Raw genomic sequence first — 26,474 nt, forward strand, 5'->3', positions numbered from 1 at the left:
TTATAAAAATTACCAATCCCAGGACTGGCAAATGAATTTGTCATAGGCTTGTTAAATTGAAGATGTTGATACAGATATTCCCCACTGAAGAACAAAGAATGCATGAATGCTTTAAAAACTGCATGCATGGTAACTAAGTTACTATTTCCAGTGCTTGGCAAATTCTGGTCAGACTGTTGCCCTTATTTTAAAACTCATGCTGACTTCTGGGAAGTACGATGCACCCTGGATTGCAAAGAACTTGCTTCTGGTTGTATAAGTATGATGTAAAGAGAGAAAGGAGGGTTAGAAGCAAGAACATGAGCGTGTGTGGTCACCTCAAATTCCACCATCGCTTTCTTCATGCTCTCCACATCAAAGATCATCTTAATAAGGTCTTGAATTGGCTTTGCAAGTTTTGACTTGGTCCCAGCACCCACTGTCAGTTTCCTGACAGCTTCTTCATCCTGAAAAGCAAAAATAGTATCAGAATTAGCAAAATCACAAAGGATAAAAGTAACAGGCTGGCTGCCATGGTAACAACTCAAAACCAGTTTAGTGCATGCATGCTATGACTAGCCTGAAGTTCATGGGGAGCGTGGGACATTGCTCTAACATTTTGGAACAAAGTGGGTTTAAAAATCCACCTATTCAGTACTTTGGCAGACATTCTTTCAAGAGGTAGCATTGTAAAATATAAGTAGAATTGAAGGAATAGGAACTTCCAGCAACAGTATTAATTACTTCTTCTGCAAGCTTGCTGCTGCATAGACACCTTGATGTGAAAAAAATGACTTTTTGTTGCTTTTATGACAAAAATAGAAATGTAGTAACTAGTTTCATTAAGTTTTTCTGTAATAAAAACTGTCACAGATTAGCACAGGATTCATCAATTAGCCACAATTCTATCTGGATGCTTTCATGGATAGAACACTGCACCAATAAGGCATCTGCCAGATGCTTCAGAATATCACTGTACGTTGCAGCGTAACAGACACTTTGCTGCAATATTCAAATTTCCAGAAATAAAGCTATGCATCAAGTGCTTCACATTGAAAGATGACACCCCGTAATTTGGCCACAGAATAATGCAATGGCTTGAAAATATGTTCCCTGGTATCTTTACAGCTATTAACAGCATTCAACTATTTAATCTGAAAATAGTTTTAAGTTATGGGTATGCCTTTAAATAAACATACAAACCCCCGCTGGGCAGAAGGAAGAGAATTCTTATTTAGCTTAGCTGTCTAAATAGCCAGATCTCCCTGGCAGTGAATAATTTCTCTCTCAGCCTGCTCAATGTGTGCACTAAGCAGAATGCTGCATAGGAGTTGCTTCACCATTTGGGAGAATTTTGGATGCAGAACACAGATGAGAAGTACCTATTTTAAATAAAAGAAAATGGTGTTTTCAGACAGGATGTATGTGAAATGACTGCTGAATTAAGTTCAATTAACATCCTTAAAATTACAGAGTAAACAGGAATGAGCACTAAAGGGACTTCAGACTTGACAAAGGAAAACTACTTAGTTTCCCAACACGTCTATTTTAATGCACGACACTCATTGATCTACAGCTCTATTTCTGTAGCAGAGAAGAGGTAACAGTTGCACCTGCACTTCATTCCTCAGGTTTGTTAAGTGTAAGTGATCCAACAGTGAGCACTGAACAGAACAGCTATAGTAAAGCAGTTGAGCAGTGCTCCACCTGGTACAGAGACATTTCAGAGTTACCTGTCCATAATCTATTTCCAGAGGGTAGAATTTTTTTGGATATTTAGTGAAGTTCTTTGAATGCCAAGAATTGCCAGTTTTCTCTTCATACAAATTCAGGAAGTGTTCAACAGCATCTTCTTTTGATGGCATCTGCTCTAGCTTGTTACTCCCAATTACAGTGCCCACGCGACCCCAAGATCTGAATACCCAGTATCTGGAGAAGTGAAACATGAGAAAAGAACAGACATAAGATACTCTGGCTCTAGATCACAGTCCAAATGAAACTGATCCTTCAACAACCATGCGACTACATGCGAATCAACCATTTTCATACCATTAATTTTATGGAAGACATTCCCTATCAGCAACTGCAGGAGAGCAACAAAAGAGCCACTAAAGAGCATATGCCCAAGGACTGGTGTGGAAAAAAAAAACAAACAACCTTAAAAAAATGGCCAGTGTTAACACACAAGACTTCCAACCCTGAAGACAAATTAGCACACAGCAGAAACAGAGATGATATTTCTTCAGTCAATATTTCACAAACACAAGTCTTCAGACTATTTGGAGTCATATATTTGAAAAACAAACACCATGCATCTTTAAGCCTGTGACTCAAAATCCTACAGCTTGGATTTTTAGAGAAATCAAGTAATTTCAGTATTTGTATTACTGGCATCACCTTGGGTGAGCTGCCATTGTATTTATAGGGATACAATCAATCAACCTTTCCAATTTGTCAGGCACAAAATGTAGGCACCGAGATCCCTCTGTGTACTGAATCACAGATCCAGTTACAAACCCCACATACAAGAGCCAGCAACAAAAGCTTATTATGAACACGGCAAAGTGCAATAAATCCAGAGCTGAACCAGGGTCGTTGCTGACAGCCATTAGCACCCCTGGATTTCTGTGCATCCCTTACATGCCTGGGGCAGGGGAGGGGGAAGTTTAACTTTAAAAGAATTTCTTTATCTATTCAGTAATGCAACCACTGGACAGCTCTGCCATACTTCTAATGAGACTGCAAAGCTAAAAACACGATTGACCCCTGATCATGCATTCAATTCATTTTGTTAAGCTTCAGGGCACTCTATCCATGACTACACTGCAGTAGAATAGCCAGAATCTGGTTTTGTTTCCCAAGGTTAGAGCTGTGCTATTAGAAGACAAGAGTAAGTTGGAGAATATGCAAAAGATTCCCAACATTACTAAGTGTGGGGTCCTAATGTTAGAACAGAGGAACCTCCACCAATTCTGTTTATTTTCCAGGGCAGCTGTCACAGAACACTGCCCCTCAGAACACTGAGCCAATTAATCCAGTCCTAAAGAAACCAACTGCACATGCCTCATTCATCCCAGGATGCAGGAATGAACATGAGATCAGGTGCAATTCCACAAACTTACTCACCTCCCAACTTAAGTTTTGTCAACACCACAAAGAAAGGTCTCTACACAGAGCAGAGATCTCTTCACGGGTGATTTGCTCTTCAGTTGTTTTGTAGCTTTGGGGTTTTTTTTGGCGGTTTTGGTTGTTGTGTTTTGGTGTTTTTTTTTTAAACTAAACATACTTAGCCACATCTCCTCACGAAGACATTTTACTCATACTTTGCTTTTGCAGATGCCAAAAATCCAACATTGGAAAAAAGTGAATGCAAGTATTTCCAGGGAAAACTAAACTCACCTGTTCTCTCTGTCATCCTCTAGCAGCTGCAGTTTATAATAGGAATTTGTTCCTTTCACAATATCTACTAGGCCTAGGGTTGCACTGAAAATCTTTCCACCTTTTTCAAAGACGTGAGCAGAATCCTCCAAACCTACAGAGAAGTAACAAATTAGAACACAGAGGACATTACCATTTTAGGTCTCCTTCCTACATTTGCGCTCACACAAACATTTGATGAAGTAGTGTGAATCTTAGAAATCCCGCAAGAACAGTGACCACATGCTCATTCAAAACTACTGGAAGCATATTTTCTTTTTAATAAATTGTGAGCGTGCACCTTTAGATACACTGGAGTGATGCTCAATTCTAACTAGAGAGAAAAAAATTGTAACTTTTGACAAAGGAACATCTAAAAATCTAGTATTTAACACTACATGACTGACTGGAGGAATTCTCAAGAGAGGTACAGCTCTGCAGGTGTTCACATTAGTAAACAGACTGAAAAACCAAAGGTTGGCCTTGGATGAAATATGAATTCTCAGAACAATGTCTGCACACTGTAAGTTTGGACAGCAGCATTAGCTGCCCCACAAAGAGTCCAGGGGCAGATGCTCATGCCAGACCTGTGGCCTCTGCTGGCTGGGTCTTTAATCACCCCACTGATAGATGCTCCTGAAGCTGAACAAGGGGCATGCCTTAGTTTAAGTGGTCCTTCTGAAAGCTGAACTAGAAAATCCTGGAATACCCAGTTCTGGATATCAATCAAAATCTTTCCTTTGATAGCAAGAAAAAAAAATGGGTTTAAAACTAAACATTCCTTTTATGGAACCCTTATCCTTTCACAGAAAAACATTTTGCTGATGATCAAGCATCCTGAAGACTGTGTGGCGCAGGCGCAGCCATTATTATCACTCACCAGAATCAGGATCTACTGCCGCTCCACCCTTAACTGTTAGCTTCATTTTCTTTTCAGACTTGCTAGGTCCTGCAGGGAGAAAGAGTTAATTTTTTCCTAGGCAGGCAACACAGTCTGACTTGAATCAACATTTAAATTCTCAATTTGCATAATTATCACCCTAAGGAGACTTCAAATCAGATTCCCAGTAAACGAGCACAATGACTTCAATGGCGTTTTTTTCCTGGCTTTAGCAGCCAATTCACAGCCCCCACCCCATCAATTAAATGAAAAATAAGATCTCCTCACATTCATCTCCTCTCTTCTGGCCCCAAGGGGTGGGACAGGTAATTTTTTTCACCGGCACATCAGGTAGGAGTCACATTTGTGATTGTGTTTAAGCAGGATTTAAAAACCTCACAGGGTGTGGGGGGCATTCAGGTCCCCTGGAGATTCTACTGCTGTGAGATAGTCTGGCAATAACATATGCAACAGTATGACAGAAACCTACACTTGGAGGACATGGAGAAGAACAGGTTCTTAAGATAGGCGAGAAGATCCAATGGTTTTGTTCACTGTCCAGCATTAATAATGCAAGCTCTCTATGGCGCTGGCAAGGAATGCCACTGGTGTTGAATATTTTTCCTCCTCCGTTAAAAGAGTGTTATGTTCTAAACCAAGTAGAATAAAGACCCATCGCTCTGGACCCCAGTATTCCCACATGCTAACACCCCTAAAGGTCACAGTAGTGTCTGTCACCCAGCACCTCCTTGGAGCTGCAACACTGACCCAAACTGGCACAGAAGCTGACTAGGGGAAACAAGAGCCAGCTCAGGAGACAGCTTCATGTTTACTTAAAGCTAGTTCCGCCCTGATGTCTCATTATTTAAATTTATTATGAGAAAAAGGGCAGAGAACTCAAGGAAAGGGCAAGGATAGAATATACTCTGGTGTGCTTTGTGCATGCACAGCACTGAACAGGTCTGTGGAGAAACAACTGCTTTGTTCTTCACCTTGTTCTTCTTTGACCTTCCCAGCACTCTTCATACTTGGGGGCTTGCTGCATTTCCCATCAACGGCCATTTCCTCGTGCTCCATTTTCACCTCTGCACCCCAAGGCGAAAGTGCATGGAGAGACACAAGGTCCTGGAAGTCCTTGCTGGAGGATTTCACATCCTGAAGAAACTCCTCTGAGACCACACGGACTTTGGCCTCCTTCACTTCTTCCATCTTCTTACTCATCTTCTCCACATCCTCTGCAGAGGCAGGGTGGGAAATGAAGAAAAAAAGCCACATCAGTGAGGTTTCAGACTTTAACCCTTCCCTCTGGCCATGATTTAGGGCTCTCTAACACTTTGTGAAACACAGTTCCACCACGGTCTTTGGAGAGCAAAATCCGCTTTGGCTCAAAGCTGCAGCTTGGGCTAGAGCAGGAAGAGTCCTGTTTTACCTGGCTGGTAAAGCCCTTCCCCTCCCAAAGCTGGGGCTGTACAAGTCCCTCTTCGACCTCCTGGCAGGTGGGAGCAGATGTCCTACCTCAGCAGCCAGTTTGCACCTCAATTCCAACAGGGAGAAAGAGTAGATCCTAAGTTGCCAGCAAACAGCTGCCCTCAGGCACCCACAGGTAGCTCTGTGGCTTCTCCAAGGCCAGCACAGACACAGCCCCAGCACCTGTTATCCCAACAAGGGTGGCCTGCACACCGCCATGGTCTGCATACAGCCCTGAGCTCCAGCTGCTGCAGACCTGACAGAGTCTTATGGCACAACCTGCTAGGTTAAGTAAAACTCAAATAGCACACATCTGTCTTTACTTTTCTAAAGCACACGAAAGCCACGTGCACACACGAAATACTCGCCCTAATCCAAACACTGATCCCCAGACAGCTCTGAGGATATATGTCCTCTGTAATCTGCTCAGCTGTTACCAGTGCTACTAGTAACCAAGGCACGGCTGCTCACTCTGTGTGCTGATGCACAGGGTGGCCTTGTTAGCTGTTGTTGTCATCTTTCCTCCCAGGTCCTCCACAATGCCTTTCACCTCCTCCTTGTTCTTTGACAGCTTTCCAAGAACCAGGATCTTCATGTTGGTCAGAGGTTTGTCTAAAGGTTCAGAAATAACACAGCATGTTAAGAACAGGCACAGAGCCTGCCAGACAAATAACGAGCACAACGGGACAGCATCCCCCACACTCTGTACATTCAGCCCAGCTGGCAGGGAGACAAGGGTCGACACAGGTCTCACCTGCGCTAAGCAAGTGGGAGGAAGCTCCCCTTCACCTAAGAAAGGCAACAAAGCTCAGCACCCACCAACAAACAGAAGGGATGGAAGACAGAAGATTGATATGTAGACACAATATTTGCCTGCCTGTCTTTTGTTTTTTTAAATACCCCCCCCCCCCCATATCAGCCTGCTTCAGCATTGTGCTACTAAAGACTCTGCTAAGCTTCCCTGTTCTTTTGATGCCTGGACAGCATAAGAGAAAAACATGAAAGCTCCTGCCTCTTCAAAAAGGAATCTGTTTTTGAGGGGCTTGAGAAAGAGGATTGTCTCCCAAGCAACAGTGTTCCTACATTACAGTACGGTCGAGTCTCTTGATCTTATCGACAGTACAAGGTTGTATTATGCAAACCCCGTAACAAGTCAGGAGCAAACTGTTAATGATCTGAGGCTCCATCACATCATTGTGTTAACACCTTGCAATGCAGGTGGGTCCAGGACATGGCAAGTATCTAAGAGCATATCTGCACTGCTAAAGATAAATGCTATTAACTCTGGTTGACCAACTGAGGGTTTTGGTTCCTCTTCTCCCTGCAACTCAGATTAATTAGGCTGCTGGCAAACAAAGTAACCTGGCTTTAATTCTGGTCAATGTTTTGAGTTTATTTTCAGGGCACGCAGGGGCTGGAATCAACTTGCCAATCAGAACCAAGACCTGGGTTACTTGGTCTTCATTGCTAAAATAACATGATCTGGTTAAAGTTAGCTGGACAGAATTACTCCCACCCTTTTCACAAAGTCACAATAATCCCCTGCTTCCAAAACCATGGCTAGGGCTAAAAAAGGCTGAATAAGACAGACATCAGCATAGCTCTTAGTAGACAGGCTATATCACCAAAGCATGCAACTCATTCCAACAGCCTACAGGGAATTCCTGGAGTCCAACCTTTTGCCAATCTGTGGGCTGTAGACAGCACATCTATTTTGCATAAGGGGAGTCAATGGTAAAGCCAAATCCCAATGGAGGATTTAAAAAACAAAACCAAAAAACCCTCCTGCCCTAAAATCTAAGACAATGTGGAATATCTGGCATTATGGAGGTCCCTGGATATTCCCCAAGAAACCAAGCAAGAAGGCATTTCACAGCAGGTCTGTCTCCCTTGAGACACATTTTGCAACACAGGTCTTTAAGTTCCCAATCCATTGCAACACTATTTCCTCGCTATCAACAAATACCAAAAATGATTTGTTAGAAAACAACCAGGACCTCAAGCCCATGTCTCCAGACAACCCACCATATCAGGGTTTACCTACACTAAGAAGATGAAGCATGTGAGACTCTGCTATGCTGCTTTTTTACCAGGAGAGCTCTGCCTGACTGGGGGCAGGAGAACACCATGCCTGTTCAGGGTGACATGTTTTCTGGCTGGGAAGAGCATTACACACCATCCTGAACTCCACTGACTTACGTCCAGCCAGCTGCTTACCTCTGGGTGCAGACACCGTCTCTGTCAAAGGAGCAGATGCAGAGGGAGGAGGCACAGAATTCACAGTTGCAGCATCTGGAGGGAATACCCTGTCCTGCTTCTTACACTTAAATTTTTTCAGGTAAGGAATTTCCCGAAACTCCTGTGGGATGGAAGCATAAGCAGAGTTTAAAACCAACAAATATTTTTGTTAGATTTAAAGGCTAAATTGAGCACTGGCCAGATTTTGGCATTTCTGCAGGTCTTGGAAAGGATTTCTGAGACATTCGGGTCTCAATAAACAAAGGCAGGCAAATAACCACTTTACTGACTGGGAAAACAAAGCTAGATGAGGGTAAATGATGAGTTTCAAATCAAATCAGTAACATGTTTCAACTTAAGTGTTACTGGAAAAAATATGATTTAGTTATGCATTACTTGCCTGCCCCGGGAGGGACATAGCTGTGACAGGACTTCCCCACTGTCACAGCACCGCAGCACACTCTGCTCTCTGGCATCCAACACTGCTGCTTATTCAATCTCCTTGTAAGAGGTAACATCAGTTAAGAAATGAGCTTCAGATCATCAGATTTGTAGGAAACACCCACCTTTGGGATCACCCAGTCTTTCCTGTTGGGAGTCTGCGTTTTAGCAACACACTTAGTCCAGGCTGTAATATCCCCTGAACAGTAATATGCATCACTCTTGAACACAAACTGTCCCTTACACTCCTCACAGGGAAGCAGAGCTCCAAATGCCATCCCATCTGCTACTCGGTCCAAAATCTAAAGCAACAAAGAATGCAAAACAGGTCACGGCAGAAGGAGGTTGGAAGCCCACATGCTACATTACACTGGGCTGCACAAGAAAGTAACTGTCAGGCTGCTGGCACGCAGACGTAGACGTTTCCAGCACTTGTCATGCATACACTGCACATAAATCAAGACTCTTACCAGCACCAATTGATTTATGACACCTTAAAGACATGACACAAAGTTTTCCCAGTCACACCGTATCTGCTCACACCCATGGTTCGCAGTCTCTCCTGCCTGGATTTGGCATTCAGGAGAGCATACCTACCACACAGCACCTGACCAGGCAGCCGTGCCGGAACAGCCGAGGAGTAGCCAAGCTACTGCATCTGAGCACACGAGTAGGTAGGTGGGAATGTAGGCTCAGACAAGTACCGATTTTCCTGCCTAGAGAGTATTTCTTGACCATTTTGAGTCTAGACACTTCCCACATCCCAGCCCACACTCCTTACAAATAGCCTTAATAAATACAAATACTTAAAGTGATGCGTGGCTCCGAAAGAGAGAAGACTTTCACAAGTTACACAGACTGAAAACTGACTGTTTTTAGAAAAGACATCAGGAAAGGATTTGTGCAGTTTTCGCTTCTTTTTGCATAATTTAACAGTTGAAGGAAGCAATGTGAAGTGCCATAACTAACTTGCTCTTGAAGAGCCAGCAACAAAAAACCCCACATGGACCAGTTTGGGCGTATCAGGATAAAGGCACATCACTGAGACAAAGGTGCTGAATTCAGCATCACACACCACCCAACAGCCCTTCACAAGCAAGCTAACAGCACTATCCTCAGAGTCCTGGGACAGCAGGACTGGGCTTTGCAATGAATTTATTTCTGAAGTGTTACGTTGGGAACATGCTTCAGACTTGTGGACCTTGCAGCAATACTGGTTCGGGTCAGCTTCACCAACCAAAAGACCCAGCAGACATGCAAAGCAACTACAGACCAACTCACGGCATTCTCCCCTGAGGGAACTTCCTGCTTGTTGGCAATCAGCAGCTCTTTCAGGTCGTTAGTGGAGCAGACTTTCCTCAGCTCATCCTTGATGCCCCAGATCAGCTCTGTCTGTTCCTGTTGACAAAACCCAGCAGCTTAGCTACTTGCAATCGATTGCTTCCTAAGAACGTTCCTGAAACTGCAGTATGTGGACAAGGTTTTTATCAAGCCCATGGTATCTTAAAAGCAGACTGTGAGATGAAGAGCACCAAGAACCAGTAGTAGCTTTATCAAAAGGGAGTCACACATTTTACCCAAAAAAACTAGAACAGATATTTAAAGCTACATGCTTCAGATTTCGGTATGAATACATGAACACATCATGGCTTCAGCAAATACTCTTTCTTCTCAAGATTATATGCAGAAGGACATCCCTATGGATTCTGTATAAACCCAAGTCTTCCCCATCACATACATGTGAAGAAAGGTCATGGAGTAACCTTTACAGCACTATCCCACACAAGAAGGTACAAGCAATACTAACAAGTCAGCTAGCTTTTAGGTAGTGTGGAACCCCTGTTTCTATCACACTTCTACTCTTAGCAAGCTCTCAGCAGCCTTTACAAATATCACCTAACTAGATGACACTGACAACAGCAGGGATGTGGCGACATTTGGGCCTCGCATTAAAACAAAAATCAGAAATGCTGACCAGGCAATGTTCTTCTAAGCCACTTAAGCATAAGAGGAATTTCTACCAGATCAGTCACCTGCAGTAGCATGGAGGAGCATGCACATTTCTTTTGGGCCTTTCTACAAAAGGTGAAATGGTTGGACAGCAAAGAAGCATCCTAAAATATTTCAGATACTTTCTGGATGTTAGTCACTGGCTACAGTAAAAAAATGCAGCCTAGCCTGGAAGAACTGATTCACTGTGTTAAATGGTTTAATTTTCAGTGTTAAAAACAAACAAACAAAAAAAAATCAGTAAGTTAACCCTGACCAACTAATTGCCTTGATAACATCTCAGCTAAGTTCTGTTGAAAACTGAGGTATCGCCACACAACAAAAAAGAAAACTTTTCTTCAAAGGCAGGCACACCATTTTTCTACAGCTTCATTAAAACTTCAATGGCAGCATAAGCAGCTTATTATTCTTTTTTTATTAGAAAGTATTCATACCAAACTTTAAACAGAAAATTCCTGATGCTCTATTGGGAATTCCTCCCACAGAAGTTGAAAGGTAGAAAGCTGTGATCTATCACACTTTGTATCCGAGAACTGAACACAAGTCCCCAGAGGGTGGAAGAGATACGATTTCTCATTAATCTAGTTCCGCACTTTACCTCTGCTTAATTTTTGTAATGAGCCATTTATCGGTTTCCAAGCATTTCTGCAACAGCACTCGGGCTCAGAGCTTCAGCCACCAGAACCAGATGACACAGGAAGGACCCCAGAACCAGCCTCCCTGAGAGAGAAGGCATTTAAACCTAATCTATTTAAATCCAATAAGCACAAGTTCTGGAGAAGGTCCTTCCTGTCTTTCAGGAGAAATCGGCAGGGTGAATTGCTGTCAGCAAAGCCTAAGTGACAGGGCATCTCCTGTGCCAGGACATGAGGAACTGGCTGTGCTGCAACTCCGCTTGGTCTGGGCACCAGGTACAGCTCCTCTCTAGGTTCCACAGCTCTTCAGTTAGTGCCTGATACTGCACTCTTCTAACAAAGCAGTTTTTAGGATACAATCAGCTAAAACTCACCTTCAGCTGTTTTTCCTGCTTTGATTCTTTCTCTTTTTCTTTTTTTTGTTTCTTTTTCGAAGTCACATTTCCATCTACCTCTTCTCCTTTTCTCTTCCTAATAGAGAAAAACAAAACACATACATATGAAAGGAAGTTATTTAAAAGCCTGTCCAACAGTTACCAGAGCTCAGTTTACAGACTGCTGATATCCGCAGAGGCTTGAATATCCTTAGTTTTGGCAGTCAAACCCATTTTTCAAATTCCTCAGTGCTAGATTGTAGACATGTACTTGGCTCTGCAATGCAAGCCACCTCAATCAGGTCAGGTACCCTGGGAAAAAGCTCCAAGTGTAACTGTATGGTCTGGCAGAAGAGCACACGAAATACTGCAACGTTTCAGGCATATTCATCTACACCTGTATTAGTTACACCAAAGGCATACCTAAGAATCACTGAATATAAGCATACCTCTCCAAATCTAAGGAGGTGTAGCAATGCAGCTTAAAAGACTATAATGTCTTTCAGCTGAACCAACATCTTGATTTTTCAGTTTAGATAGTCCATATAGAAATAAAGAACAGAAAACATGATAACTTTAATAAGCTAACACACTGGGAAACTAAGATCTCCCAGCTAGTTTCTCTTCAGACTGGAATTAAGTCAGGTCTCTGAAATCAGACAGGAGGAAGTTTCTACTTGCAAAGTGCTCCCAGGCTGATAGCAGTTTCATGATATACTACCGTGCAGTTGTGTGTGAGGAAACTTACTGTTGTTAGCTGGGGCCTTTAGAGCTGTGCAGGGAGAAGTTACAGAAAGCACTGCTTGAGAAAGACTTGAAGGAAGCAGCCAAGTGAAAATCAGGGGATTTTGGCAGACTTCAGGATGACAAGAGACCTGAGAGGAAGATTACGTTTCCAGACTCCTGTCATCCCCTTGGTCTGCCTGCTTCAAAATACATCAATATAAATGAATCAAATCAGTGTGTGCTCTCCTTGTGAGGAGTAAACAAAGGGAAATTTTGTCCCACTTGAGGCAGGATGGGCCTGCAACTTGAGGCAGAGCATGAACGCAGCTTGAATCTCACACTTCATTTTAACAGAGCTGCTATGGTTATGAAACATCAGCCAGGTTTTTTAAGAGAGCATCTGTCTTAACTTTATAAGCTGTGGCTGATGGTTAAGCCATAAAGTTGACATTCTTGATTGCTTTCCTACAATTTTAAACATTTCACTTTCTAGTACTTTGCTACTGTTAAGACTAAGCCTGTATGACAGCTTATTAGCTATAAAAGCTGCAGAAGGATGTCAAAAGGTACTCTTCTCCCAGAGACACAGGCATGAGAGATCTGCAAGTTCTTGTAACTGTCCTGGCTTTAAAATAGGCCAAGTTCTCATTTTGTTTGCAATGGCTACCCCTAGTCCGTCATTAGCACCCCAGACCAAACCATGATTCAAAGCACTTTGAAAGTCTTTAAGGGGCTGGTTTTGCAGAAGAGGTCATCTTTCTGTTCCCCTTGCAAGGTCCCATCAGTCGAGCTGGGGCTATGCTGGAAGGCACAATTGTCTCAGAGGGACCAACAGCCACACTGTGCTACCAGCAACTGCTTGCATTTCTTGAGGAAAAATTCCATGCTGTTTTCTAAATCAGGCAAGCAGGAACCAGTGTGGCAGGACCGGTTACAGCACACACAGACGTACCTTCAAAAGTCCCCAGGCCAAGCAAGTCCCCTCTCCTCCCCAGAGGCAGCCCCTGCAAGGGGCAAGATCAGAGTGTCCACTGAGCCCTGCCATGAGGATAACGACTTCTGTGAGTTTTAAACAGAGTCACAGGTACATAAAAACCTTGGAAAAACATATCAGTTTGAGTGCAAAGCACTCCGCTGCACCTTCCCAAGCCAGATGGCTTAATAAGGTAAGTACTTCGGGTGGGTGCCCAAACGCTGTGTGCCTGCAGTGCCTCTCCCTCGGCAGGCTGACAGTCACGCTGCGTCCAGCAAGCCAGCGCTCACACCTATGCTTTAATTTGTCTCCCAGTCTCCAAAAGGAGGAAAGCCAGCACACCAACCGCTAGAAGGCAATCACCCTGCTGAGAGGCCCTGTTACCCAGGGAAAGCATCCAAATTCCAGCAGGGACTCATGCTTTTGGCAGCTTCTCCTCAAGGGGACAGCAGGTTGCTCTGCTGGACAGGGTGATTACTGTACCTGTTCCAGCCACCTGAACAAGCCACAGAGCAGGAGGGATCATCCTGACTGCAGAGGGGCATAAAGCTGTCTGTTACCACCTTCTAACTTCTGTCCCTGGCTATGCCCAAGAATTAAAGCAAACACTAATTGTCATTTTACACAGCCTGGAGAAGTGAATGCCCATGCTGAACTCATCTCCCAAGACAGCAAATTTTAAAACAATCGACAAAATACATGTTCACTGACACACACATTAATTTTATCTTCCATCTCTGGGACCAAACACTGTTGCTAACAGCAGCTGGTGCTACTGCGTCCACCCTTTCTCCTGCTGGGGAAGAGACAGTCTTCCCACATTCAACTGGTATGGCCCAACAGCTTGCATAGTAGGACTGGTACTTACCGGAGACCACAAATCACTTCTCAGCTTCAAGGAGGATACACAACTACAAGATTTATTCCAACTTTTAAGATAAAGAGGAAGGCAAACTGTCCCGCTCTAGCCTGGACCTTCCTTACCATCTACTCTCTATTTTTCATGTTCCCCTCCCTACAGTGAAAACAGAGGGTGGAAAGGACAGTCACAGTAACCCCGGATAAAGCAAGCAGCCCAGGCAGGCAGGAACAAGAACTCCCCTTTTTTCCTCCCAGTAAAGCACTGCCAAATTGTTGCTGACCTGAGTACTTAGCCTGTGCCTCAGGCAACCTCCGCAGTTAATCCAGTGCTGCATGACATCTCCAAAATGACACTGCTCCTGTCCTGGGCAGCAATTCTACCCAAACGAGACACGCAGAAAATACAGAAAGTCTTACAGCTCAGAGCAGGAGGGTGTAACACATACTACTGAAGCAGCACAGTCAAAGGGAGATTGCAAGCTGCTAATGCATTTCCCACATCAGTGTATAAGCACTCTTTCCACAGAGAAGCTGCTGGCAAGGACACAAGATTCTCCTTCACCAGGCCTGCAAAGTGCTGGAGCTTGAGGACGACAGCCCATAGCCCAGGGGAGGGTCAGCATGGCTCACCCGGAGCTGACCAAGGAAAGGAGCCAGGATCCTCGCAGGAAACCTTCCCATTTTGCCCTTCAGAGGGAAGGGATTTTCCAACCTGTTCTTGGTAGCCCTGCTCGGCACCTCACTTCTCTGATCTGCAGCAGACACGTCATACTGCCGCCCTTACAGAAAGGGCTGACGGAGCAGTCCCAATCTGAGCTTCTCCTCAGAGTACGGGCTAGACATGCAGAAGCACCACATAAATTTGGATGCGTCACATCTGAATTGCAGAGACATCTGAGTCAACATATAATCTGGACACAGCACAGCGAGAAATATCTTTAAAGATCCATTTGAGAATCTCACCTACAGCAGATCTGCAACATCATTTCTGTGAGATGCTGTAATTTCTGTTGTTAATTTCTGTTATCTGATTGAATCCACAAGATGAATTATCGGAGGTAACTGCATCTCATTAAAGCTTCTCCAGAACTTTTGTGCTTTCTTGGCAGAAAAATCACCAGGTAGGAAGCACACCATGCCTCTCCACTCATTCTGTTTATTTACACTCTCGCTCATTCAGTTTGTTTGACAGAATTCTTTTTTCAATGACCCTTAATACCCTTGGCTCAAGCACACAGTCCAAACAGCAGAAGAAAGGTAGTGGAGCGTAAGAGCCAGCCAGCACCTTCACAGTTGAGGGGCTTGTTCATGAAGTGCTTAGAAAGCAGGAAAGATTAGACATCCTGCTGCTTTTCTGGCATGACGTCTTGGTTCACATTACCCTACATCACCGATCTAAGCTTTTTTCCACTGCAATTCTAGGCTTTTATTTACACAGTGACTTGGCAAACTACTCTGTGGCCTATCTTCACAAAGCCTTCATATTTTGCATAGCATCCCAGAAGCAGCCCAGAAAAGCAGAGCCAGGGCAGACAAGAGAAACACTTAGTCAAATCTCTAGAGCTTTGCTGAAGACATGGGAGAAAACTACAAAAAATAACTTTATTAAACTAACACACTGTTCTAGGACAAAGCACAAGACGCACCTTGGCACAAAAAGCAAAGGACTACTTGAAAAGCTGCAAGTGCATTAGAACACTGTACTGCTTACATCCTGCAATACACACAGAGGTAAAATGCCTGTATGAAAAGACAGCAGGCTGCTGGGCAGATACAGACAGCTCGTCTCAGCCTCCAGTTGTTCAGCCAAGCAAGGTGAACAGTGCAGAACCGGACAAGGCTCCAGCAGGAGTACCCACACCCATGGCACTGCAGGACCCTCCCCACAGCACCCACACTGCGGAATGCTTCTGGAACAACTGTTTGCCAACCAAGACTAAAGTGTGGAAATTGCAGCCTCTTAGCAGCACGCAGATCAGTTTATGCACGCTCTGCTCTGTTACCTATGGCCGAGGTTGACCTTCACATATACGCAAGGCTCTGAACAGTACCCCACACCCAGCCACCACGTATCTGGAGGACCAATACTGACAAAAACTGCACAGACTTGACATGGCTGTAGCTTCTCAGAACATGACATCAATCTCACTGGACAGTTTCATGGTGAATCCTTGCAAAAGTAAAGCTGAATTCCATCTAGAAGGTACACAGAAAAGGCTGATGTTTTACAAGATCGCTCCGCTCTGCAGGACCCAGAAACACCTTATGTTCCTTCCTCCATGGGAACAATGCAACACTGGCTTGTGTTATGAAGCATGACTCTAGGCGAAGTCACCTCAAAAACAACAAAAGCCTTCATTAACAGAGAAAGACTGACCAAAGCTAGCAAGTCACCTGGAAGCATTTCTCTGTCAGTGCAAGTTCTGTCAAAAGCCCCCACTAGAAATTTCAATGCAAGTCAGTGAAATTTCAGATGTACCATAAAAGACTTCGCAAACAAAAGCATCCAAGTGTAACAGGGCCAATAAACACTATTATCAGATTCAGTGTCTGTCACAGATCAGTAGCTCATAGATAAGAGATGTCAAATCAATTCTCTAAAAAGTGGTTAAGGCAGAGAAACCATTACTGATAACAGCATCACACAAGGAGGTGCAGAGCCCAGTATCCATTTGTATTAAGCACGCATTATTTTATGGCTGAAAGCCCTACATCAGTCCTCCAAATCACAGCTGCTGGTCTCTGCATTTTCTCAAGGCAATCACAGGGGGCAAGAGGACTGCACGCTCCCAGGGACAGGGAATTTGTTTGTTGTCATCTGTCTAAGGTCACAGAAGGACCAAATCCTCCTACAACCAATATTCTCTTAACAGAGACAACAATGTCACAAAACATTTATCATGGATGTATTTGAAGGCAAGCAACGTCTCCTCTAGACAATGCAATTTCTTACATACCCTTCAGTCTTGGTAGCCGGGAGCTGCTTCTTCAGAGTTTCTTTATCTTCAGCTTTCAAGATGCTGAAGCCCAGGAGCTGGGTGGCCCCATAGGCGGGGAGGAAGCCCAGCTCTGCTCGGCGGCTCACAAAGCAGTCCGGGTGGTACCAGTTATCTATCATTCCCAGCTGTGGCTTTTCAGGATGCACCATCTTCTTGGAAATCCGGATCTGGCCCTGAGGTAGATTAAAGCAACACAAGCGCAATAGTTAGGCCATTCTGGAAGAAGCAGGATGTTAATGTTACCAACACGGTGCTTCCTAAAAAGCCTCTAAAATAGCAACGGCTCCTCTATCAAAGCCTGCAACTTTTGTTCAAGCCCTTTCACTACAGCTCCTCTGCTTTCTTCAGTACTTTTTCTAGGTTGAACCCCCCCCCCATCTTTTTAAGGTGGCTTTCTGTTCAAAAGCCACTCAAAATGGGTAATCCTGTAGCCTTTACTCCCACTCCTAATAAGCTTGAACAAGCAAAACCCATATGACTAAACCTCATGCAGGCAACTCTATAAATTAATGTATTAATATTAATTATAATGTTAATATTAGAGTTAATAAATTAATTTATGTCCCTACCACTCAAGCATCAGTGCTAATATGATCTCACCTCATCTTCTGCAAATTATTTTTCAGATACAAGCACACCAGCACTGGTGTTTGGCCCTTGTCAACCTTACCCAACTGGCAGGTCTATTCATATCGATTAGAGGCTCACAGATTCATTTTGTCATCTGTCTTTAAAAGCAGTGCACCAAGGCATGTTCATCTACAGGGCTGCATTAGCTGCATCGCTGGTTTTGTCTGCTTTCGTGGAGTTAATAAGGATACACTTCACACAAACAGAGCTGGTCTGGCTGAGGAGGGAGAAGAGGCCAACACCTCTGCACTGCCGCAACAGGCAGGAAAGGCTATAGTTAGCAGTGGCTCTCTTGCCACAGCCAGCAAGCAGTGTTCCAACCTGCTCCAAGACCTAAGTGAAAGGAAGAGTCAGAAGATTTGAAGCCCAGGCTACAATGCCCGAGGAATGCCTTTACTGTCAGCTGCCCAGGACACAGCTGCTCCTCAGACAGAAATGCAGCTCTGCAAGTGCTTTTCGTATGCAGGACAGACAGGAAGCAATTACAAAAGTCACTGTTCAAATTGGTACTGGTGGGAGAAAAGACAAGAGATGGAGAACTAAGAAAAGCTTTTTACCTTTTCTATTTTCTGTTCACAGCCTTTGCAAGTACTTCTGTTAGACTTGGCATATTCTGCCGCAAAGTCATTTAGGCTCTTCTCAGCCTTGCCACCTCCTTCCTGTTCCCCTCCTTTTCCTGGAGAACAAAGCAAAAACAAAGTTGGGCTTTAAAAGGCATTCCTTTATTTTCTTATTCTTTGTCCCAGATTGTTAGACGTCTGGATTAATAAACCTCTGTGTTCCAGCAACTCACCTGTCAAGAATTTGACTACAGAGCAAGCTAAGAAGTCCATGCTCAAAAGCACTTTCAAAATAGAAAGACTTCTTTAAAACAGCCAAATAGCAAATGTACAGGATTGCTTAGTTAATGATTTTAAAACATTTTCAAAAGGTGCACAGAGCAGACCCTTTTTACTTCTTTCATAAAGTGAGATCTTACTGAAGAACTGACTGTAACAGGAGTCACAAATAGCTCTGCCTTAAAGCAGAACTCCTCTTCCCAACTGCTAGTTTGCTTTTATTTTTTGTATACTACATTTCAATGGGCAGACATCAATCTAAAACTGCCCAGCATCCTTGATTTACACAGAAATGCAATGAGTTTAGACTGGTCTGTACTTAGACCCTTCTCACTTGCTCCCTTGACTGTTCATGGTGTAACAATTTCAAAGAGCCACCATGGCCATACACCACCATAACCAGTGAAGGTATCATTAAAACAACGTACTACAACAGCATTTATTTTAATATTAAAGAACTGAAAGCAAAATACACCAATCTCGTTTACAAGAAATACTTGGCAATACATCTGCTAACTGACTTGGCTTTCTCCCTTGTTGATTTAACATGCTGTATCACACTGCCAGTGTCCTAGCCCTAGAGTGCAGAGATGCCACAACAGTTCTTCCGACACCACTTGCTGAAAGGACACAGCAATCAAATAACCACAATAACAGCTTGAGAAGAGGGAGCGTGGTTCCAGCTGAACCTCCAAACACCAGGAGACCTCTGCTTACCTCCTCCAGGGCCTCCAGTTTCAATGGCTTTCTTGATTTTCTCCTGATCTTCCCACCGGAGCTCAGGGAAGCCGTCAATGTCCGCATGGGACACGATTCGAGCCCGCTTCCAGAAACAGCTATAGTGGTGCCAGTGAGGGACTTTGCCATCGAACATGGGCGACTTGGAAGAAAGCACATTAGGCCAAGATGAAGCAACTCAGACAGAATCAACGGAAAATAAACAAGATAAAAGGAGCATCTGGGTAAACAGAAGTGATTTTTTTCGACTTTTTTTTAAATTAAACATGAATACTATTTAGGCCAAAGTCTAAGAAGAAAATCTAGTACGACAGACAAGCCGGACAGACAAGCTGCTGGAGAGAGGTCCCAAAGGGGATAGATGTGCAAGGACCATTTACCTAGCTTAACCAGTTCATCACCCTGTTGCTTAGCCCATCTGTTTTACTCGAAAGAGAAAGGTCATAGCCTCTGCATGGCTATACCAACCCTGGGCAGACAAGGAGAGGTTTCTGCTCTATGAGAAACAGATCATCTGTAGGCACGAGTAAAGCAAAACAGAGGTTGCCAAAAAGGTAAGACGTGTTACAGCATGCAGCTCATGTGCTGTAGCAGTCTCAAAGGAGGTTGTAGCAGAAGAGGCTGCAGGCCTCAATCTGCCAGACCTCCGAGTGCAACACACAATCCCTTTGAGAGGCACTTCTCACACAAACTGTCCACGCCCAGGAGGGGCAACTCTAAGGACTGTGGTCTGAAGAAATTCCTGAGGGGGCTGCAAGAGGCAGAGGCAAAATTTAAGGGAAACACCAGAGCCCAAATCAGAACAGAAGCATCACCCAAGTCCTCTCTGAAGCGCAGCTCCAGAATGCCCTGCCTCACACCAGCCTCATCATGGAAGTGCTTTGCTTGCTTATGACTCAGACACATTAAGTACTAACCTGGCATCATTTCGGTTACCCATCAGACAAAATAACCGTATAGTGGTTTGGCTCCAAGTACCCCACACGGACAACTGCTGTACTAATAATATTCAGTGTTGTATAATTATTATTACTGATGATACAGAATTAACAACCTAGGAAAGCGTTCTACGTATCACTCACCAACAGGATGGAGATCTCCAAACTGAAAACAGCAGAGAGTTTCATGCATGATCAGGAAGGAGGAGGAAAAGGCTTCGAAGACCACAGCGTGGGACTAGGTGAGCTGGGAGCCCCAATTACAACCATCAACCAAAACTTTAAGAGGACATTTATACTTCCAGCTGGACTCTTCCCACAGGCTGCGATGCAGATTCAGTTACTCTCACAGCACCACAGCCACATAGCAGCCACCCCAGCCTTGTTCTCAATGTGTCTGAAAGTCACAGGCAGCTCTGGCACTGAAAGTTGGTCACCCCTGAGCTCTGGGCTTGTGTTTGTGGAGTATTCCTGGAGGACTCCTCATGGCTCTGTCCCTAACACAAAGGATCTGTGGGCACAAAGCACTGAGGTGTGTGGAAGAGGGCAGAGCTGGCTCAATCTTTAAGACAACCATGAAAGCAGTGAGTGGATCTTCACTACGTGGTGTTGTGCATCTTGAGCAGGACTTCTCTGTGTGGGAGAGAAATGAAACCTCCAGGCGAGCTAGACCTTGTTTACACAACTTCTCTCAGCTCACCTATCTCTAGACCACAGTTTCCTAAACAAACCGTGGAAAAAGGAGAGACGGATTTGCTTTCACATAGCACATGCAGATAACAGAAACCACTCAGTTCCACCCAGAAACAAAAGCCAAAGCCATGCTGGTCCTGCATGGCCTGGGTGTCCACCCTGTGTCAAACACGAAACATGACACCATCATTCGGAACTCTTCACTTAAAGAACCAAAACAAAAGGACGGTTATAGCAGAAATGGCATCCAGCTAACGACTTGGTCTGGGCCTCCCTCTAATTTCTTCTGCATAATTTGCAGAAGATCTCAGTGCACCGAGGCTCTGCAGGGGATTTCCCCAAGAGGAAACAAGTGAGACAGGTGCTCTGGTGAAATTCAGGTCCTTTTTGGGGGAGAATGCTCAGCAGCAGGGTGTGAAAAGTGATTTGCTGGCACAAAAACTGGCAGTGGGGAGAAGGAACTTTTTGCAGGAAAAATCAAGCAAATTCAAGAGGTTGGGGGGGGGCAAAAAAAAAAAATCAATCCAAGTGATTGGTGCAAGACCAGCAGTTTTGGGCAGATGGCTGGCTAAAAGGCAGCAGCTCGGTGAGGGATGCCATGGTCCCAGCTGTCTCCAGGAGACAGTTCAATAAACCCAACCCTAAAAACCAAACACACTCCCTGAACCAAGGGACGCTGCGGTCCCACAGGCCCCCGTGCTGAGGGAGGCCAACCCGCCTCGCAATCAGCTTAAAGGGAGGAATAACCAACGTGAGGGAACCGGAGGAGAAGCAGCCGGAGCAGGGGAGGGGGAGCGGAGCAGAGCAGACACCTCGGGTGGGCGACGGAGGGCAGCAGGAGAAACAAAAGAAAAAGGCAGCAGGAACACGTGCGAGCGAACGCTGCAGCTCGGCACCGCACGCTGAAACATCCCTCCCAGGCGACGGAAGCTCTGGGGAACAAAACCAGAGGCAGATATTTCCCCTCTGGGGAACCAGCTCCTACCTCCAACCCGGGGGGAGCTGCCTGCCCTGCCTCGGCAGCACAACCCCCCCCTCGGCAGCCCAGGCGAACGGCGACGGGGCCCTTCCTCGCCCGGTCTCCAGGCGCCGCCTCTCGCAGGGGCAGAAGCGGCTCCCGGCGGCGGGCCGGGGGCGGAACCCGCCGGGACACACAACAGAGGCTCCAGAGCTCATCCCCGGCGCCCTCGCCCGCCTTCCGTAACTACACCTCTGCGCATCTGCTCATCTTTCACAAGACGCAGCAGCACCTCCCCGCCCCGAACTCGGCCCGCTGCCCACCTGCACCCCCCGAAGGCTGCGGGCGCCTGCTCCTCTCCCTCGCCAGAGACAGGCCGAGGCTCAAGCCTGGGAAGGCAGCTCCTCGCTCTGCCCGAGCGAGCCCCCACAAATTCCTGGCCCTCCAACACCAGCCGGGGCCCTTCCCTTCCTTTAGAAAAGAAGCCGAGCAAGTCTCTTCCCCAAAAGGCAAATAATTTGAGAACAGCCGGCAGCAAAACATGCCTCCGCGTTCAGTTCGCTAACTGCGCTCCAGCTCGCCGTTTCACGTCCGCAAGGTGCCAGCCAGCTCTAGAACCCCTCCCTGCTGCTGGCAGCACAAGCCTGACCGCCAGCCCTGCAGCAATCCGGGCTGGAAGGGGAAAGGAGGGGAGGACACCCACGCCCTCCACCACGTTCCGGGTCCCAGATTTTCCCTTCCGTATGCAAAGCGCGCACCAAGCGGAGATTTCCCCGACCCCACGCAAAACACCGCGGGTGACAGACTCTTCCCGGGGCACGGGGAAGTCGAGCGGCTGAGCTCGCCTCCCTCCTCCGCCCACCTCCCGCTCCCCCCCTCCGCGCTTGCCGGGTGACAACAAAGAGCCTCTGTGAGCGCCCCCGAGCCGACCCCTCCGCCTCTGCAATCCCCCGCTAAGGCACTTAACGCTGAACTTTGCGCCGCTTCACCTCCAGGCGCCTTCGCAGCCCAGGCTGCCGACAGCGCCGGCCCCCGCGGGGCGCAGCCCCCAGCCCGGGGGCGGCGGGCAGGGCTGCGGGGACCGCAGGGAGCGGCGGGCGAAGGCGCCCACACTAAAAATAGACTGCGCTCGCCACCGTGGCAGCGGAGAGAAGCTCGACCGAAGGGCTCCGGTCCGCCGCGGCAGGCGCGGAGCGGAGCCGAGCGACCAGCCCGCCCCGCTGCCGGCCCAGGCCCCGCCACGCGGTACCTGCACCATGAGGGCCAGGCGCAGCGAGTCCTTGGCGATGCTCTCGCCGCACTTCTTGCAGGAGGCGCGGCCGCTCTTGGCGTACTCCGCCCGGTACAGCTTCTCCGCCGGCTCCGCCATCGCCGCTGCCGCTCCCGCCGCCACGGAGCCGCCCCGCGCCGCGCACCCGCCGTCCCGCGCTCCACCCCCACCGCGCCCGCCGGCGGGAGCGCTAGCCGAGCGCCGAGCGCCCACCGCCGCCTCAGCGGCCCGGCCCGATCTGCCGCTCGGGCAGCGATTTGGCATGCCTGGCGGCGCCTGGAACGTTCCGGTTTGCCACAGTGTATCAATGGGGGGTGGGAGGCGGCGGCGGTCACGTGGCGGCGGGGCCGCTCGGCCCCCGCGGCCCCTCCGCCTCCCGCCGCCGGGAGCGGCCTGGCTGGGCCGAGGCGCCCGCGCGGGGCGGGGCGGCCGGTTCCCTGGGTGTCCCCTTCCCCAAGGCAGCCCCCGCGAGAAGCCAGCCCGGTTAAAAGCACCGGGGCGCACCACGGTGACCGGCTTCTCCCGGCGCCGCCCCGCCACTCCGGGCGCCCCGGGCCCGGCAGTTTATCCGGCACAGCTGCAGGGAGCCGCCAGCTCCCAAGGCTGAGGAGGGGGCCTGTAGCGAACACCGGGCAAAGCCGCCGCCCGCCCGGCCCGGCCCCCCAGCGCGGAGGCGGCGTGTCCGGCCGCCCTCCCTGGCGTGCGGAGTGCGGCGGGGGCTGCGCGGGGGGCGCAAGTCGCCCCTTTGAGGACGGGCGGCGCCCAGCGTTCTGCCCGGCACCCCCAGTCTCTGGGCAGCCTGCAGGGAGGAGCCCCGCAGGGGGAGGGAAGCGGGGGGCTTGTGTCTGGACAGGGACAGGCTGGTGCCGCTGCCTGAAGTGACCGCCCCGCCCGGGTAGAGCTCCCTGCGGCAAGCGGGCTGCCCGGGCCTCGGGAGAGCCTGGGCTTAGCAGCCGTCCCTTGGCCAGGGCCTGGCCGGGAGGTTTCACTCCCCGTGGGGGAGTCCCTGGGGGTAACGGTATGGGTGCTGAAGAAAGCAAAAAGAGTTACTCGATAAGTTAAATTTTGGCTTTTTCTCGCTTACAGGAGGTCATGTCCTCTAGTATCAGCAGAGGGCATTGGCTCTGTACCTTCACTGGAGAAAGGAAGATCACTGAAGTCATTCCAACCTTTTGCTGAGTCCTTGTCATTAGTTTTACAGTGAGTCTGGAATTAGGGTTCAACTAAAGTGGGATGTTCCGTCCCGGGTGGGCCTCAGAGACCTCGCGGGTATCAGTCAAAGTTGCGCACGGCAAACCTGTAAGGCCTGAGGTGTTAACGCGCCTTTCATCTTGCGCTCCCGCTCTCCCTGGCTGTCACACGTTTGCTATGAGCGTACACAGCGTTCACTCTCCAACAGTCCAGCAGCGGTGAAAGGGTGTACCCTGAATACGGCACTACAGGTCTGGAGAAGCAGGGGAAAAAAATTATAAATTCTCTACAGCACTAGATGGTGCTGCATACACACAGTCAGATGCAGATGCTCAATACAGCAGCGTCTTCGCTTTTCTAATTACGTCTTACAGGAGTTCTTGAACCAGACGCTAGTGGTTCAGAGGCAGATCAGCGCTTTTACTCCCACACTGGAGACAATTGAAAGTCCCAGGAGAGCTCATCTAGAGGGCCTGACCAGCGGCCAGAGGCGATTGCTCCCCACACTGCCACTGCCGGGCACATCTGCTAGGGGCTTTGCCCAGTTTGAAGGTGACTAGCAGTGAAGTGTGGAGTTGTATTCACCCATTTCAGCAAACCTACTGCCACCCGGCTCTGTCCAAGGTTTTCCAAGAGAAAAGCAAATTACAAATAAGGGTTGACTCGCAAGAGTCAAGTCAGTGGCTTGTTTAACTTGGATCCTGCCTCTCCCTGTGACGGTCTGACAGGAGCTGACATAAGAAAGGCCAAGCAAGCAGTACTTGCTCTCCCAGATATTTCCCAGCCTCCTGAGATTTGTGGCTCAGGGATTTCTTGCATGCTATCAGCCTGGGGGGAATTTTTCTTCCAAGAATTTGTCCAGTTTCTCTGAAAATACTCTTTTGTTTATATGGTATTTATTTATAGGGCTCGAGCAAAAGAGAAATGGCTTCTTGTTAGTGTTTCCTCCGGCTGGGGCCATTTCCACTTCTAAGGAAAAGCAGCCCTGTCTAAATACCAAAGCTCTGCTCCACAGCCTGCAGCCTAGAGACCAGCAGGGGATCTGTAAGATATCATGAAGTAGTCTACAGAACCATACACAGACATTCACAGGCATGCAAACATGAAAAGAAGCAAAGAATGGCAGTAACAAATGGATGTTCGAAGTTTAGCCACATTTTTTTTTTTTTTGGTTGTGAATGCAAACCACTAAATAAATGGGGTTTAGTGGATTTTCTTTTTTAAAAGGGGTAGGTGGTTCTTCTGTACAAATGGGCTCAAACACTGCATAGAAGGATTAAGTTCAAAGCTCTGGGTGCTTTACCTTTTCAGTCTTACTTTGAGAATATGTACAGGAGTTTGTATGGTTATAACCACTGTAAGTCTTGCTTTGAAACAGGGATATCTACACAAACGGAATTACATTGTTATGATTCTTTTTATTGCAATGTAGTTTCCTCTGTAGACAAACTGTCAGCCTGATTTGTGGCGCTGGAGTTGCCAAATCATGTTAATCCCTTTCATAAATCTATTGATCTCATCGGACCTGCCTTGCTCTGTGTCTGTTTCCCAAGTGTGACATGTGGATCACAACACATCCCCTCTCCCAGAGCAGTGGGGGACCAGTGAGTTGGTGCTCACACAGGGCCCTCAGGAATACAAACCGTGCCAATGATGCTAGATTTTGTTACAAATCAGAGAATGTTCTGGTGGCAGCTGTGAAAAATGTAATCTTCAAGGCCAGTTTCCTGGGGGACCATCCCTTTGAGTAAATCCGATGTTTCAAAAGCCCCAGTATTTGACTGCTGGGTTTTACTAGAGGCTGCAGCAGGAACAGGGGCAGTTAAAAAATGAAAGATTTTTATGATCCCATGCAGGCTTGTCTACATCCCTTTCTAATAATATTGCCATCTCAGTGGACTCCTGACTTTTGGGATCCTGTTGGATGACAAGTGCTGCACAGACATGTGAGACCAATGGTTTGTTTTAGCTCTCTGTCACCAGAGCAGAAATCCCGGGTTACAGCACAAAATATCCTTAGAGATAGGTTTTGTTTATCTCCAAATACTGACGCTGAGATGCCAGACTGGCTGCTGGTGCTTACCAGGAAAAACCCATATCACACATGGGTCCCCATAGCTGGCCACACTGTGGACAGGAGCATAGGTGAGGAAGGGGACCTTATCAGAGGGTCTGATTTGCAGGGTGCATCATAAATGTCAGGATATTTGGTATTCT

The 26,474-nt window shown here is 47.0% G+C and overlaps 1 protein-coding gene across 2 annotated transcripts in view; it reads right to left on the reverse strand.

Annotated features, from left to right (window-relative positions):
* The window catches only part of PARP1 (poly(ADP-ribose) polymerase 1), a 34,805-nt gene extending 11,577 nt beyond the window's left edge, over nt 1-23,228 (reverse strand). The window contains exons 1-14 of one of the 2 annotated variants that reach the window (XM_074897319.1): nt 23,046-23,228; nt 19,187-19,349; nt 18,188-18,300; nt 16,959-17,173; nt 11,442-11,538; nt 9,704-9,820; nt 8,548-8,724; nt 7,961-8,102; nt 6,215-6,355; nt 5,269-5,511; nt 4,277-4,345; nt 3,379-3,511; nt 1,713-1,908; nt 318-446 (exon numbers count right to left, since the gene is read on the reverse strand). In XM_074897319.1, coding sequence (XP_074753420.1) covers nt 318-446; nt 1,713-1,908; nt 3,379-3,511; nt 4,277-4,345; nt 5,269-5,511; nt 6,215-6,355; nt 7,961-8,102; nt 8,548-8,724; nt 9,704-9,820; nt 11,442-11,538; nt 16,959-17,173; nt 18,188-18,300; nt 19,187-19,349; nt 23,046-23,165 — 2,055 coding nt within the window. In that variant the 5' untranslated portion in view covers nt 23,166-23,228. Of the gene's footprint in view, nt 1-317; nt 447-1,712; nt 1,909-3,378; nt 3,512-4,276; nt 4,346-5,268; nt 5,512-6,214; nt 6,356-7,960; nt 8,103-8,547; nt 8,725-9,703; nt 9,821-11,441; nt 11,539-16,958; nt 17,174-18,187; nt 18,307-19,186; nt 19,350-23,045 lie in introns of both variants that reach the window. The other variant, XM_074897318.1, reaches the window with a different exon arrangement.
* Nucleotides 23,229-26,474: the final 3,246 nt, after the last annotated feature.

Source organism: Athene noctua, chromosome 1 (assembly GCF_965140245.1).
Source record: "Athene noctua chromosome 1, bAthNoc1.hap1.1, whole genome shotgun sequence".
Taxonomy (NCBI): Eukaryota; Metazoa; Chordata; class Aves; order Strigiformes; family Strigidae; genus Athene; species Athene noctua.